Genomic DNA, 15,117 nt, shown 5'->3' with positions numbered 1-15,117 from the left:
TAAAAGCGTCTGCTAAATGACTAAATGTAAATGACATGAGCTGGCTTCAAACATTTATTTCCCATGAGCATGAGAGCTCAGTATCAGAACATTGGCTTGGCTACAACTGTGCACAACTGTCTGACATCTGTGCTCATTGTCATCTTAGAACTTAAGCTTCTATTTGCCATTGGTTGGGTTACGTTAATGCAGGGTCCTCCAGATATATTCACAAAGAATGAATACTGTGCCAAACAGCCAAGATCTCCCTCTATTTTCTTTCATAATGAATGGAAAATGGTTAACCTTGTGTATAATGATCATGAATCCTGTGTATAATGATCAAAACATTTGTCAAACTTAATTAGCTCTGGCTTGTCTTTGTTTCTATGTTTATAGTGGGGATGAAATCACATTTTCAGATGAACTTACAAAGGATGAGGAAGTTAACAAACCAATAGAAGTACAGCCCATTTGGATAGAGATTATACAGTATATGATTCACTGTTGTGATTTCACTTTTTCTTAAAGACACACACTTTTGAAGTGATTCATAGTAATAGTGTAAGGCTTGAATCTCTTCACATTTTTATTTTTATTTTTTTACTTGCATTTCCTGTTTCACGCTATGATCCGATCAGCTAAACTGAAGAATGTTTATCTCCCTCATACAGTGCAGTATTGGATTTATCACACTCAGCACTTTTCTGGCCAAGTAGTTTACTGTGATAGGCAGCACCTCACATGCATAATGTAAACTGATAACCTGTTTTACCAAAGCAATCTTGCTTGTTGGGACCATGAAACAGCTGTAGCTAATAGTTTAAAAAATTTTGCATAAAAAATAAACACAGAGAAAACCTGCAGGCCTATGAGGTTGGTTCTTGAACTATGGGCACTTTTGGTTTTATGCCTTTTTGAAATTAAACTCTCTTTAAAAATTATTTTGAAACTCAGTAGTTTCTTTAATTTGTCTATTAAAATGTCAGTAAAACTGTGAATGTGGATTACAGGGAAATACTATTGTTTTTGGTTATTTTCATAGCTAGCATTACATGTATCATAAACACTCACATAATATTAATATGTAATATGAATTAAATATTAATATTATGTTATAATAATAAATTAATAATACATTAGAATTAATTAATAATAATAAATAATAATATTTTCACACATTTTCCATCATTTAAAATTGATGAAAAGAAAAAAATGACACAATAATTTGTTGGTCATGGTGAAAAAATACACCACAGCTGAATGACAGTAAAAGTGCATAAGTAATTTTTGCATAGTAATTATTGAAATAGTTTATGATTAATGCACTGTTTGCTTGGATTATTTATTAATTGATTGACTGATTGATTGTTTCATCCAAGGCACACTAATAAGTATACAGCAACATATGGCAAAGTGTCTTTCTTCTTCTTCTTCTTCTTCTTCTTCTTCTTCTTCTTCAACTACATGTGACTATAGGGTCAAACTAGGTCACTGTAACTGGAGTCATAGCTATTAAAGGGGTCATATGATGTTGCTAAAAAGAACATTATTTTGTGTATTTGGTGTAATGCAATGTGTTTATGCGGTGCGTATCGCGCCGCGTAAACATAAAACCATGTCTGTATTTGTGATCGGAGAAATGACAAACAACAAGCGCTAATCTACACTGCTCAAACTCACGTTTGAATCATCAGTGGCAAATTCTTTAAATATAAAAAATTAACTTACAGGCTGTGAGCCAGACTGTCCTTGCAAAGTTGGAACTGCCCTACTTTATAGAACAGCCTTTGAGCCCAAACCCACTGTAGGCTACTCTGCAGGTTCAGGAAACTGTCCTCCATAAAATGCATCACACAACGTCACACACTGCGGGATTGAGTGAGGAACGGCCGGCGGACTTGAGTGAGCGGTCTTGCGGCAACCACATGTGACGACCTCGGGCTGGACTCCGCTTCATCCACAGTGAAAGCCTATCCGGCGATCCACAGCGCGAAATTGATATATTTCCTCAGCGACCAGCACGGATCAGCTCTAGGCATGACGAAGCGGATATTATCCTCTTTTGGAAGGCCAAACAAAGTAGTTTCGCTTTCACAACAAAACACACAGCATCTCCACAACATGGTGGCGGCAACAACAATACTACAGCGAGAATAAAAGTTACGCCTTCTTTCTTTGCGTGAACATTTGGGCGGTGTTATGAAAATCTTCCCACACAGTGACATAGACATGTGGGGGCGTGTTTAAATGAGGCGTTTTAGGAGGGCGTGGCCAAGTCTTAACTTTTATAAATAATATCTCTTTGGATTTGAGACTTTAGTCTTTGCAACTTTACAGATCTTCTTTATGCACCAAGAGCTTGTAACATTCCAAAGAGAAAGGAAAAATTGAAATCGCATCATATGACCCCTTTAAAAGAAAGAGAGAGTGAAGGCAGCAGATTGATTTCATGTTATTCTAAAATTACCTGACATTAATTCTCTGGAAAGAACTTGTATGTCTGTCACATGAACCAACATAAAGCGTAAGAAACAATGAAAGAATAATTGAGGACACATGACTTTAAGTATGATTAATGATTGTAGCACAAATAGTGCAGGATGAGTTATGAATTTGGGAATTTTGAAAATGCATAGCCGTGTAGTTGTATAACAAATAAACATGTCAACTATTCAGAATAAAGAATTTAACAATGCCATGAAATAAACCATATTAAAAGGTTAGTTCACTCAAAAATGAAAATTGTCATTAATTACTCGCCCTCATGTCATTCCAATCCCATAAGACCTTTGTTGATCTTCAGAACACAAATTAAGGTATTTTTGATGAACTCTGAGAGCTTTTTGACCCTCCATAGACAGCAATGCAACTACCACGTTCAAGGCCCAGAAAGGTAGTACGGGCATTGTTAAAATAGTCCATGTGACATCAGTGGTTCAACCTTAATTTTATGAAGCTACGAGGATACTTTTGGGTGCAAAGAAAAAAAAATATGCAACCATTTCTTCTCTTCTATGTCAGTCTTCAATGTGCAGTTATGTGACGGTGAGTAATTAATGACAGAATTTTCATTTTTGGGTGAACTAACACTATAATGCATTGTAGTTTAATAACTGCTTCTTATTCCTTATGACCGTACTGTGCTATGAACATAAAATGCAGCTTTTCCCAATCTATGAGAAAGCAAATTGTCACGGTTGCACTACAGCGAGGAACGAGGAGTTGCGGGATGAACACAAACACAGTTTTTAATAATCCAGAGGAGCCAGGAATACAGGGCAGGAACACACAGGTAGCACAACGGGGATAGATGTTTAAGACCCGACAAGGAAACATAGGGCAGAACACTTTAAATTCACAACACAAATGAGGGAATAAATGAGACACAATCAAACACAAAGGGAAAACTAGGTCACAGAGCACATGGGGAGCAAAAACACACACAGACAGTCCAGGGGCTTGACAGCCCCCCCCACCCCATGGTCAGCCATGGTGCAGTGGGTGGAGCTCCTCTCCGCGGTCTCACTGGCCACGGCTTTCTCCCTCGTGGCGGGCATGGTAGCTGGCTCTCGCACCTGGTCTGACGTTACAAACAGCTCCGGCTCCGCGGTGATCCTCAGCTCTGTCGCCCCTTGTGGCGATGGCTCGTCGATCGTGGTGGTCTCGGGCTCTCTGTCAGTGGTGGGCTCGGGCTTGAGCTCCGCACACAAGGTGAAGGTGGGCTGGGCTCTGGGTCTGGAGTGGAACTGGTGAGATCCTCCTCAGAACAGACGGTGAACGGGGATCTGTTTCTCGCCAGTATCCACTCCACAAAAGCGGCGAAATCCGCTCGAGGACCATGATCGGACGATGGCGCTCTGCACGCGGGGTTCAAGCTGGCATCATAGAACGTGCAGAGTGCGTTGTCCGGGTAGCTGGTGAGATGGGCGATGGCCAGAAACAGTCCGGTATGGCCCTCGAGTGAGTATGGCCTTCAGGACGGGATAACAGCGAGGAGCGAGGAATGAGGAGTCGTGGGATGAACACAAACACAGTCTTTAATAATCCACAGGAGCCAGGAATACAGGGCAGGAACACACAGGTAGCACAACGGGGATAGACGTTTAAGACCGGACAAGGAAACATAGGGCAGAACACATTAAATACACAACACAAATGAGGGAATAAATGAGACACACCTGGGAGCAATGAACACAATCAAACACAAGGGAAAACTAGGTCACGGAGCACATGGGGAGCAAAAACACACACAGACAGTCCAGGGGCGTGACACAAATAGATGGGTTACTAATAATTCTCGCAGTCTTAGAGACAGAGCAGTTAAAACAACTCGAGTGCTCAACAAGTGCTCGAGTGACCTGAGGGCAGCAGGTTACAGGTCCAATCAAGTGCTAACAGGCTGTTTTGGCATTGTATCAAGTGTTTGGGAGTTGCTTACTCTTACATGCTTACAGTTTTTGTCACTTATTATCTAAAATATTATTCATCAGAAAAGTATTTTTTTCTTGATAGCAGGTAGGCTCTGACCTAACCCCAACAGTCTCTACATTAGCCATGATCTCTTAAAGTGCTTGAGGGGTTGAGCTTGTTGGATGTTAAGCTTGTAGATACAGGTTTAGTCCAGTTTCCATTACACCACTGTTCCTTTGTTTAATCTCATCACTGATATTGAATTGTACACTCATTTCAGGGCATTGTTTTTAAAATTACTATCAGTAGCGAGCCCATGCTTGGATGACCAATGCTTTTGTGAATTTGATGCTAAATTCTTACTAATCTGGATTTCAGAAACACTGTTAAAAGTGTTTAAACACTGTTTAAACTCATTTTTTGGTCTCTTACATTTACAGTAAAACCTTTGAAACATGCCATGATGTCATTCCGTGGACATACTCACATAAGGTTCATGAGTTACTGTTCCTGTTACTCTCCAGCATGTTTCACTTAGAGTGCTGCAAGAGAACACTGACATTGTAATACGATAGCTTTGTTTAAGGAACAGTCTAAGAATAGGTTAATATTTAAGAAATCATTCATGTTCTACATTTTTAAACTGGCACATCATGTTTTTTTTCTTACACATGAACAAATATCACTGTCAATAATGTCAAACCGAGGTGTCAGGGTATGAAAATTAATGCTTGATTAATTAGGCTATAATCCATGAGTCCTAAATGAATGAGTCGTATGGGTCATGTTTATGGTACTTTTATGATGCTTTTTGTTTGGCATTTTTTAAGCTCAAAAATGACTCATTTCACTTTCATTGTATTAAAATGAGCATTTAAGACATTCAGTGCTTTTTTTTTTTTTTTGGTGTTCGACAGAAAACCTTGCCTCAGTACACAACTTTTCTTCTCTGCCTTTTAATGTCCCATATGTCATGATCTAAGCCATGAACCAATCAGACAGCTGGTTCCAGTTTGGCAAGACAATTCTCACCAATCAAGCCATCAAAAGCCTGAGAAACTGGAGACACTCTGCATGGAAACAATAATTAATGCAATGTGGTGCACAGAACAGCTACATTAAGGTTCCCTTGAGAGGCTCTCTATTTTAGGGTGGTCAGTGAATTAAAAAGGTCATATCCTGAAGACGTATGAAAATGTGTACTGTAGGATAACAGGAGGAACCCATCTGGAATGTATTGGTTATTAGTTAACATTATGGTATTTTCAGCAGAGTTGGTATACACTGCTTTCGGGAAAAAAAATGTAGGGAGATGTTTGTGCATTTTTATCACATTTACCACATGTTTTGAGAAATGTATTATATTTCATAAACTATACAAACTGCATACCGCCTCACATCCCAAAGTACACCAGAATGTTATAACAAAAACAGGCACTTTCATTTAGCAAATATTCAACACCTTGCCAGTAAGAATGTGTTTACTAAATATTTATCTCTTACTCATAGATCCTCTTTTTAGATGCTCAGAAAAGTGTAACACTCTGTCTTTTGGAATGTATTTAGAAAATGAAATCTCTCCTTTTTTGCCTTCATTTCCCTTTAAGGAATAGTTCTGCTACAATTGAAAATTCTGTATTCATTTTCTCACCGTCACGTCTTTCTAAAAACAGCAAAGAATATAAAAGAAGAAAATGTGTAGGATCTAAACACTCTTGAAACAACGGTTCACAATTATGTCAAGCTTCAAAATAATAGCCTTTCTAATGCATTACAGTTCTGAAGCTGAAACTCAAGTTGAAATGGCCTTCCAGACCTAGACACTTGAGTCCAAACTATTCTGGAGCTCAGCTGACATCCATCAGAGAATTCTGGAACTCATTTTGGAACTAGATATTCCAAGTTTGGCATTGAGCCCAGGTTCTGTAAATTGTTCGGGCCTTTTGCATGTCTGTTTGTGGTTCTCTTGGCTTATGAAAATGGACGAGGACTCTAACAGAAATGTGGCTATTGCATGTTTGTGGCTATTGCACACAAAAATCAGCATTGCAGAGGAAGATGTGCCTAAACATCAGCTAGTCTTCCACAGAAATCTTGCTAGAATAAGTAGGCAACATATCTTGAGAATCCAAACCAACAGACATTTTCAAACCTATATTTTACTGTGAATTGGTGCTCACCATTAAGTGTAGTTTATGTCTGGGTCCAAATCTCAAGAGAATTAACATAAATGATTGCTGGGATATTAATATTCCTCTCTGGACATCTGTACTTCTTTACTTTTTCATTTGCCTTGGGAGAACATGTTTATTATATTGTTGTTCATGGTATGTTTAAACTCTAAACCGGAGGTTCTCAGCCTTGAATCACAACTCTGCATTGGGTTGTAAGGGATTTCTAAGAAAAGATTCTTACTGACTGTATATTTTTAATAGTTATATTCAAAATAATAGCCTTTCTAATGCATTACAGTTCTGAAGCTGAAACTCAAGTTGAAATGGCCTTCCAGACCTAGACACTTGAGTCCAAACTATTCTGGAGCTCAGCTGACATCCATCAGAGAATTCTGGAACTCATTTTGGAACTAGATATTCCAAGTTTGGCATTGAGCCCAGGTTCTGTAAAAGCCCCTGAGCTTCAGATGCCCCTCTAAAGATGCTGAATTAGATCCAGATGGAGGGACTCTCTGCTGTCAAGGTCCAAAGCCAATGTTTCCGTCAGGGAAAAGTGGATATGGAAGCCAGGTAGAAAACTATTCACCTCAAAACCGTCTCCCTCACTGTGAGCAACAGTGTTTTGCAGCCAACAAACTTATGAACAAAGCTTACATATGTGTCCCCTGATCATATATATATATATATATATATATATGTGTGTGTGTGTGTGTGTGTGTGTGTAGTCTCAAACAAGTAGTAATTTTCCAGACTGTTCATTAAACTGTTAAAAAAATGCAACAAATGCCTCTTGGGAATTCTGGCTCTCTAACATACACACATGCATTAACTTGTCATTTGTTTGGAGTAACTGTGTTTTTCTTTTCCCAAACTAAAATTGAAAAAATATACATTGTTGATGATTACAAGTGAGTGCTGCAAACCATTCAACTTGCAAACAATTGATTTTCCTGCAGGCTGATGGCGGCTGAATCACACATCATATATAGGAGGACAAGCGTAGTGGAGAGTCCGTATGAAGAGAGTGTCTCATTTCCTCACATTGTGCCAATGTAACCATGGTTTTTGTATTAATATTTTTAAAACCACCCTTGAAACTTTGATAACAGACTTTCCTCATTTCCTCTCTGCTGGGAGATGTGTGTGTATGTGTGTGCTGATGTGTGAAAGTTTGCAAGACTGCAGGCTGAAACAGCGAGAGACCAGCCAAAGAACAGCTTTGTACGCCAATCACAAGTAATGAATTCTTTGCTCACACAGCTACAGAGACAAGAGAAAGAACAGAGAAAAGAATAGACCTCCCTAAGCTATGCGTATAATTCCTGGGACACCACACACTGTGTAATTAACCTCTTATGTTGATTACATATATTTTTACAACTCAATATTTTTCTTTAAACGTAATATGTTTGCTAATGCTTTAGCAACATTAAAAATATAAAGGCATCCCAAATGCAAACACACACATGTGAAAAACACAAATAGAGCTGTCCCAGCATACCCTTTATTGGTACCTCCCCTCTCCTTGGCCGCTTGCCTGCCTAAAAATATATGGGTCATTGACATTAAGTGTCCCAAGTGGTCATAAACTATTACATCGCTGAGGCCCACACAGGAGAAACAAAAATACATAACGAGTGCGCAACCTTCGTGGTATAGCATGATTTTGTAGTGGTAATATTCCGTCTCATGTTTGATACACACCCTATGGCATGCATGAACATTACAACAGGCTGAAATTATACATTATAAAGCAGGATTTTACATTTTTCTGCTAAGGTGTTGCTGCTATGAGGTTGCTAAGATGTTCAGAATCGTTTTGAGCATGCTAATGTAACGGCCAGCTGGTAAGAGCTGCAAAGTTAAACCTCACTCCCCTCATCTTAAGAGGTGCACTATGATGTTAGAGGCTGTGGTCTTTAGCGTCCTTGTTAGTGTGCCTGCTTCCCATGTTGGAAATGCCAGTTCGAATGCCACTCAGAGTGAGTGAGGGGAGTAGAAACGGAGGGGTTACACTAAGGTTGCTAAAGTAGTTTCTACTAGTTGGTTGGTTGCTGGCTCAAATTAATCAAAAGACCACCCAAAGCTCTGTGATATTCTTGGGTTTGAATGTGGCCTTTATTTTATTTTTTATCAGATATGTTTATTTTTTTGCTAATTTATCATGCACTTCATACAATTGTAGGATAATGTACCATCCACTTCATACAATTGTAAGCCACACCTTTTAATAAGTCTGATAATTGATCATTGATGTGCATAGTACAGACCATGTGGAAAGTTATTGGCGTGTGTTCAAATCATATATGAATCCAGGCATAACAATTATTTATCATAGTAATGTAGATTTTGTTGCATTTCTTCTCAGGATGGATGAAAACTACAGCATCATTCCCCACGGAGTCAACTTCCAGGACCCCATCTTCTCTGACACGCTGGAGAACCATCACATGTTTGCCAGCTTGTTCCAGTTTTCCAACTGCACAGCTGGCACACAGGTTCACATGTACACCCCAGACTGGGAGGGACAGGAGGACAACAGAGTGAGCTACTTTTAATGTATCAACACAATAACAACAACAACACTAATAATAATAATAACAGAAACAACAACAATAATAATAATAATAATAACAGAAACAACAACAATAATAATAATAATAAACAGCAGAAGTAACTACCACCTGTTTTGACTCTGATGCATGAAGCATTAGAGAGACTAATTTCCAATCATGTCCTGTCCTTGCTTGCTGTGTGCTTGTCTGTGTGCACATTGATGGATAGTATTAGTGAGGCAGACACTTCATAGTGAGCAAAGAAGTGTGAAAAGCTTGCTTGTTCGGGCCTTTTGCATGTCTGTTTGTGGTTCTCTTGGCTTATGAAAATGGACGAGGACTCTAACAGAAATGTGGCTATTGCATGTTTGTGGCTATTGCACACAAAAATCAGCATTGCAGAGGAAGATGTGCCTAAACATCAGCTAGTCTTCCACAGAAATCTTGCTAGAATAAGTAGGCAACATATCTTGAGAATCCAAACCAACAGACATTTTCAAACCTATATTTTACTGTGAATTGGTGCTCACCATTAAGTGTAGTTTATGTCTGGGTCCAAATCTCAAGAGAATTAACATAAATGATTGCTGGGATATTAATATTCCTCTCTGGACATCTGTACTTCTTTACTTTTTCATTTGCCTTGGGAGAACATGTTTATTATATTGTTGTTCATGGTATGTTTAAACTCTAAACCGGAGGTTCTCAGCCTTGAATCACAACTCTGCATTGGGTTGTAAGGGATTTCTAAGAAAAGATTCTTACTGACTGTATATTTTTAATAGATATATATATATATATATATATATATACTGTATATATATATAAATATGCTGTGATTTACCAGCTGGGGGGCCACGTATGATGGGCATGCAGTGTCGGGGGTTTGGACGGGCCCCCAACTGCACTGCCACATCAACTGCCTAGAGTTGCCTTGAACCGTCTCAGAGAGCGCTTACGAGGCAAGCATGTGCTGGTCCGCAACGGACAACACTGCGACCATTACATACATCAACCGACAAGGTGGTCTACACTCCAGTCGCATGTCGCAACTCGCCCGCAACCTCCTCCTCTGGAGTCAGAAGCATCTGAGGTCACTTTGTGCCATTCATATTCCAGGTTTGCACAACCGTACGGCCAATGAGCTGTCATGAGCTGCACTCCCCAGAGAATGGAGACTCTATCCCCAGACGGTCCAGCTGATTTGGAGACCTTTCAGAGCCTCTCAGGTAGACCTGTTTGCCTCTCCAGAGACATCTCACTGCCAGTTGTTTTACTCCCTGACCGAGGGAACACTCGGCACGGATGAACTGGCACACAGCTGGCCGCGGAGCCTGCGCAAGTATGCATTTCCCCCAGTGAGCCTTTTGCACAGACGCTGTACAAGATCAAGGAGGACGATGAGCAGGTCCTACTTGTGGCACCTTACTCACGCAGACCTGGTTCCCAGAACTAATGCTCCTTGTGACAGCCCCTCCCTGGCAGATTCCTCTGAGGAAGAATCTACTGACTCAGAGACGGGGCACCCTGTGGCACCCGCATCCAGACCTCTGGAAACTTCATGTCTGGTCCCTGGATGGGACGCGGAGGTTCTAGGTGACCTACCCCAAGTGGTAGCCCACCGTCTACGAGACACGCTTACTCCTTGAAGTGGAACCTATTCATCGAGTCGTGTTCTTTTCACCGAGAAGACACCTGAAGATTCCTGATCAGAGTCGTGCTTTCCTTTTTGCAGCAGGGGTTGGAGCGAAGGCTGTCTTCGGGAAGAACGAGTCGCCTCGGGGAGTGATTCGTTCAGTTTCACATTCTATAGGTTCTGTACTGGAATTAGTTAACCAGTTTCGAATCTTGGGGTTTGAGTTGTTCGTTCATCACGCAGCAGCGCCATAAGCTTAAACAATGCAAAAAAAAAAAAACTGCTTTATCAAAGTGATTTCACCATCATATGGACAAAATGTAAAGCATAACCAACTCTTTATTACCTTTATTACCACAGGAAAAGAACCATCATGACAGAAATTCACACATTTATAAACTGTAAGAAATACATTTTAAATACAATTTGAGACCAGAAATGCATCACGTAACTGTAAGAGCAAATAATAATAATAATCATAATAATAATCATAATCATAATAATAACTATGCACCCATTTGTAAGGATTGGGAAGGTTGCTGTCAAGTCACGTGACAAAAGAATGAACGACTCGAAAGATGAACTAATCAATTCTTTTAGAGGAGCATGCTCATCTAATCCTGCCAATCACAACCCAAAGGTAAGGTAAGCATATATAAATGTTCCTTACCTCACTTTAGTTTTATTTATAGAGTTATTTTATTTTTATTCTATGACTGTTAATTTTTTTTTTTTTTTTTTTTTTCAGAATTCCATACAGTAGATTGAATTTATTAATTTATTTGTATTTTTTTTACTGTGCTGCTAGAGTTAACATGTTCACTGATATCTGATACAATTATCCCAGACAGCAGACAGTTTCGGTCCAGATACGGCCCACATCTGGCCCGCATGGATTTCACATGGGCCAGATGTGGGCCAGATCTGGGCCAACACTATGTTGCTGTCTGGGTATGTTGCTGCAATTGCTTCTAAGCATGACCCAGTGGGAGGGAAGGGAAGCATGACCTGGTCATCAGGTTCCTTAGGGGGGCGAGCCCAGACTGGGAGGTACAGGAGGACAACAGAGTGAGCTACTTTTAATGTATCAACACAATAACAACAACAACACTAATAATAATAATAACAGAAACAACAACAATAATAATAATAATAATAACAGAAACAACAACAATAATAATAATAATAAACAGCAGAAGTAACTACCACCTGTTTTGACTCTGATGCATGAAGCATTAGAGAGACTAATTTCCAATCATGTCCTGTCCTTGCTTGCTGTGTGCTTGTCTGTGTGCACATTGATGGATAGTATTAGTGAGGCAGACACTTCATAGTGAGCAAAGAAGTGTGAAAAGCTTGCGCCAGATGTGGGCCAGATCTGGGCCAACACTATGTTGCTGTCTGGGTATGTTGCTGCAATTGCTTCTAAGCATGACCCAGTGGGAGGGAAGGGAAGCATGACCTGGTCATCAGGTTCCTTAGGGGGGCGAGAAGGTTGAATCCTCCCTGGCTCCCCTCTATACCCTCTTGGGACCTGACTAGGGCTGCCCCCTAATAGTCGACTAATAGATAGTCGAAAACAGGCTTGGTCGACTAAATTTTCGTTGGTCGGTTAATTGCGGGAAAAAACATTTCCACAGGAAGTGGCGCAGTCAGCGACGAAGAGCTCGTTAACACAGCGGGCCTGGCAAATACACCTGCTAATAATCATGTAGGGAAGAAAATCGAAAGTGTGGGATCATTTTGAAAGCAGATGTGGGCCAGATCTGGGCCAACACTATGTTGCTGTCTGGGTATGTTGCTGCAATTGCTTCTAAGCATGACCCAGTGGGAGGGAAGGGAAGCATGACCTGGTCATCAGGTTCCTTAGGGGGGCGAGAAGGTTGAATCCTCCCTGGCTCCCCTCTATACCCTCTTGGGACCTGACTAGGGCTGCCCCCTAATAGTCGACTAATAGATAGTCGAAAACAGGCTTGGTCGACTAAATTTTCGTTGGTCGGTTAATTGCGGGAAAAAACATTTCCACAGGAAGTGGCGCAGTCAGCGACGGAGAGCTCATTAACACAGCGGGCCTGGCAAATCAACCTGCTAATAATCATGTCGGGAAGAAAATCGAAAGTGTGGGATCATTTTGAAAGGATAAAAGATGACCCCAAAAAGGTTGTCTGCAAACTCTGCAGGCAAACATTTGTATACCATTCGTCAACATCGAACATGACTTATCATTTAAAACATGTAAGTAGACTAGTAGGCTAACGTTAGCCACTTATTTTAATGGTAATATGCGCATATAAGTTTGGCGCGTATCCAAGTATTTGTGCAGACAGAGTGTGAAAGTTAAATGTTTAACTTAACGTGCATTTCTCTAGGTTCATCCGCTATACTGCGAAGATGACACGTCATCAGCTTCAACTTCGCAGCCGACTCTGACTCAGCAAACTCTTGACATGAAACCCTGTCTTACCGAGAAACGAAAAAGAGACATTACGGACAAAATAGCAGACTTCGTTGCACTTGACATGAGACCAGTCAACATTGTCAGCAGTGAGGGTTTCAAACAAATGATTAAATTCCTTGAGCCCGGCTACAGTGTTCCCAAACATGAAACAGTCATGCACGCCATAACAAGCAAGTTCAACACAATGAAAGAATTTGTCCTCGAGGAAATTAAAAGTTGTACAGCACTCAGCTTCACAACCGACATATGGACCTCTAGCCAGATGGAAGCTTACATGACCGTCACTGCACACTTTATTTCTGAAGACTGGCGACTGCATTCATTTGTGTTGGAAACAAAAGTTTTGGAGGTGAGCCACACAGCTGCCAACATATCAGAGCGACTCAGTGAAGTGATGGAGCAATACGAGATACCAGGAGAAAAGAGGGTAGCAGTCGTACACAACAATGCTGCTAATATGGTGCTGTGCGCAGAACTACTTTCTGATAACCCATGCTGGGGTACTGTCATGCAATGAAGGATGGATGGATGAAATGAAAAATGTACTTGGAGTACAAAACAAAGGTTGATTCTGGGCCACTGACATGGTGGCAAAAAAATGAGGAGCGGTATCCCAAGCTTGCTAGTGCTGCTAAGCGCCTGCACTCCATTATTTCCACATCTATTCCATCAAAGTGCATTTTCTCGAAGGCCAGGTTCATTGTGAATAAGACACGGAGCTCACTTCTTCCCAACAACATTGACAAACTTGTGTTCCTTTCTCATAATATGAAAAAAAAATTAGATCGAAGGAAAAACTACAATAGAGACGGTCAGTTATAAATGCCCATATTTTTGTAGTGTTTCAGTGTGCTGTTAGCCTATATATTTTATTTATTTGTTTTATTTAATGTATAGGCTATATCATTTATTTTGTTTGGGAACCTCTGACTAAAACTGATTTTTCATTCGATGTTTCATTTAAAGGCTTGTGATTTATAATGGCAGTTCTGTCATGACAACTCTCGGAGGGATTGGCATGGTAATGTACATGACAATGTTAATGTATTTGGTCTTGGCGGAATAGATCTGCTACGCTGCTGCTGCTGCGGCAGAGCAAGTACCGAGACTTGCTACTGCCAATACATCCACAACTTGCTGCTGTAAGCATGTAAGAAATATTGCTGCTTATTTGAATATTTAGCAGCGAACTCCGATACAGGAGAGAACCGATCAGCTGCCATGTGACAATGATGTCGCCAGGTCAGATTGAGCTAGACCTAACGGACTGTGCCATCTAGAGTTCCATGCCAGAACTCTGTATTTATAATTGTCCATAAACAGTGTTTCAGTTTGCTGTAGTGATGGGTCGTTCTTGAGCGATTCGTTAATTTTGAATGAATCTTTAATGTGACATGTTAAGCATGCTGATTAGCATAGGTAACATTACAGTCTTTGTTTGCATCAAACACCATGCTTTTGCATATATTCACGGAAATAACCAGTCTCATGACTACTATATCGCTTTAACTCATTATGAAAATACACTGTTATGTATTTCATACCTGATAAAGGGGAGAAATAGACATTAATAAATGAAGACACGGACTCGTACTGTTGTCTCTGCGTCAGTCTGTATTGGCTGTGACGTAGTGTTGGGTCGTTCTTGAACGATTCGTTCGTTCTGAACGAATCTTTAATGTGACTCGGGAAGAACGAGTCGTCTCGGGGAGTGATTCGTTCAGTCGTGCATGCGCTAAATTCTATAGGTTCTGTGTTTCGATTCTTCAGGTTTGTTCATCACATGACAGCCCCATAAACTTAACCAATGCAGTCTGAGCCGGAAAGAGAATTGATTAGTTCACCTTTCGAGTATTCGGTTTTTCGAGTCATTCGTTCATCACGTGACAGCCCCATAAGCTT

The 15,117-nt window shown here is 40.4% G+C and overlaps 1 protein-coding gene across 1 annotated transcript in view; it reads left to right on the top strand.

Annotated features, from left to right (window-relative positions):
• The window catches only part of ccdc3b (coiled-coil domain containing 3b), a 20,488-nt gene that overhangs the window by 1,340 nt on the left and 4,031 nt on the right, over positions 1–15,117 (top strand). The window contains exon 2 of the mRNA XM_016500554.1: positions 8,935–9,109. Within this exon, the coding sequence (XP_016356040.1) occupies positions 8,935–9,109 (175 nt within the window). The remainder of the gene's footprint in view (positions 1–8,934; positions 9,110–15,117) is intronic.

This window comes from Sinocyclocheilus anshuiensis, unplaced genomic scaffold, assembly GCF_001515605.1.
Source record: "Sinocyclocheilus anshuiensis isolate Anshui unplaced genomic scaffold, SAMN03320099.WGS_v1.1 scaffold42, whole genome shotgun sequence".
NCBI classification, from domain to species: domain Eukaryota; kingdom Metazoa; phylum Chordata; class Actinopteri; order Cypriniformes; family Cyprinidae; genus Sinocyclocheilus; species Sinocyclocheilus anshuiensis.
The sequence above is the reverse complement of the archived record's forward strand: the minus strand, read 5'-3'. Positions and strand labels throughout refer to the sequence as shown.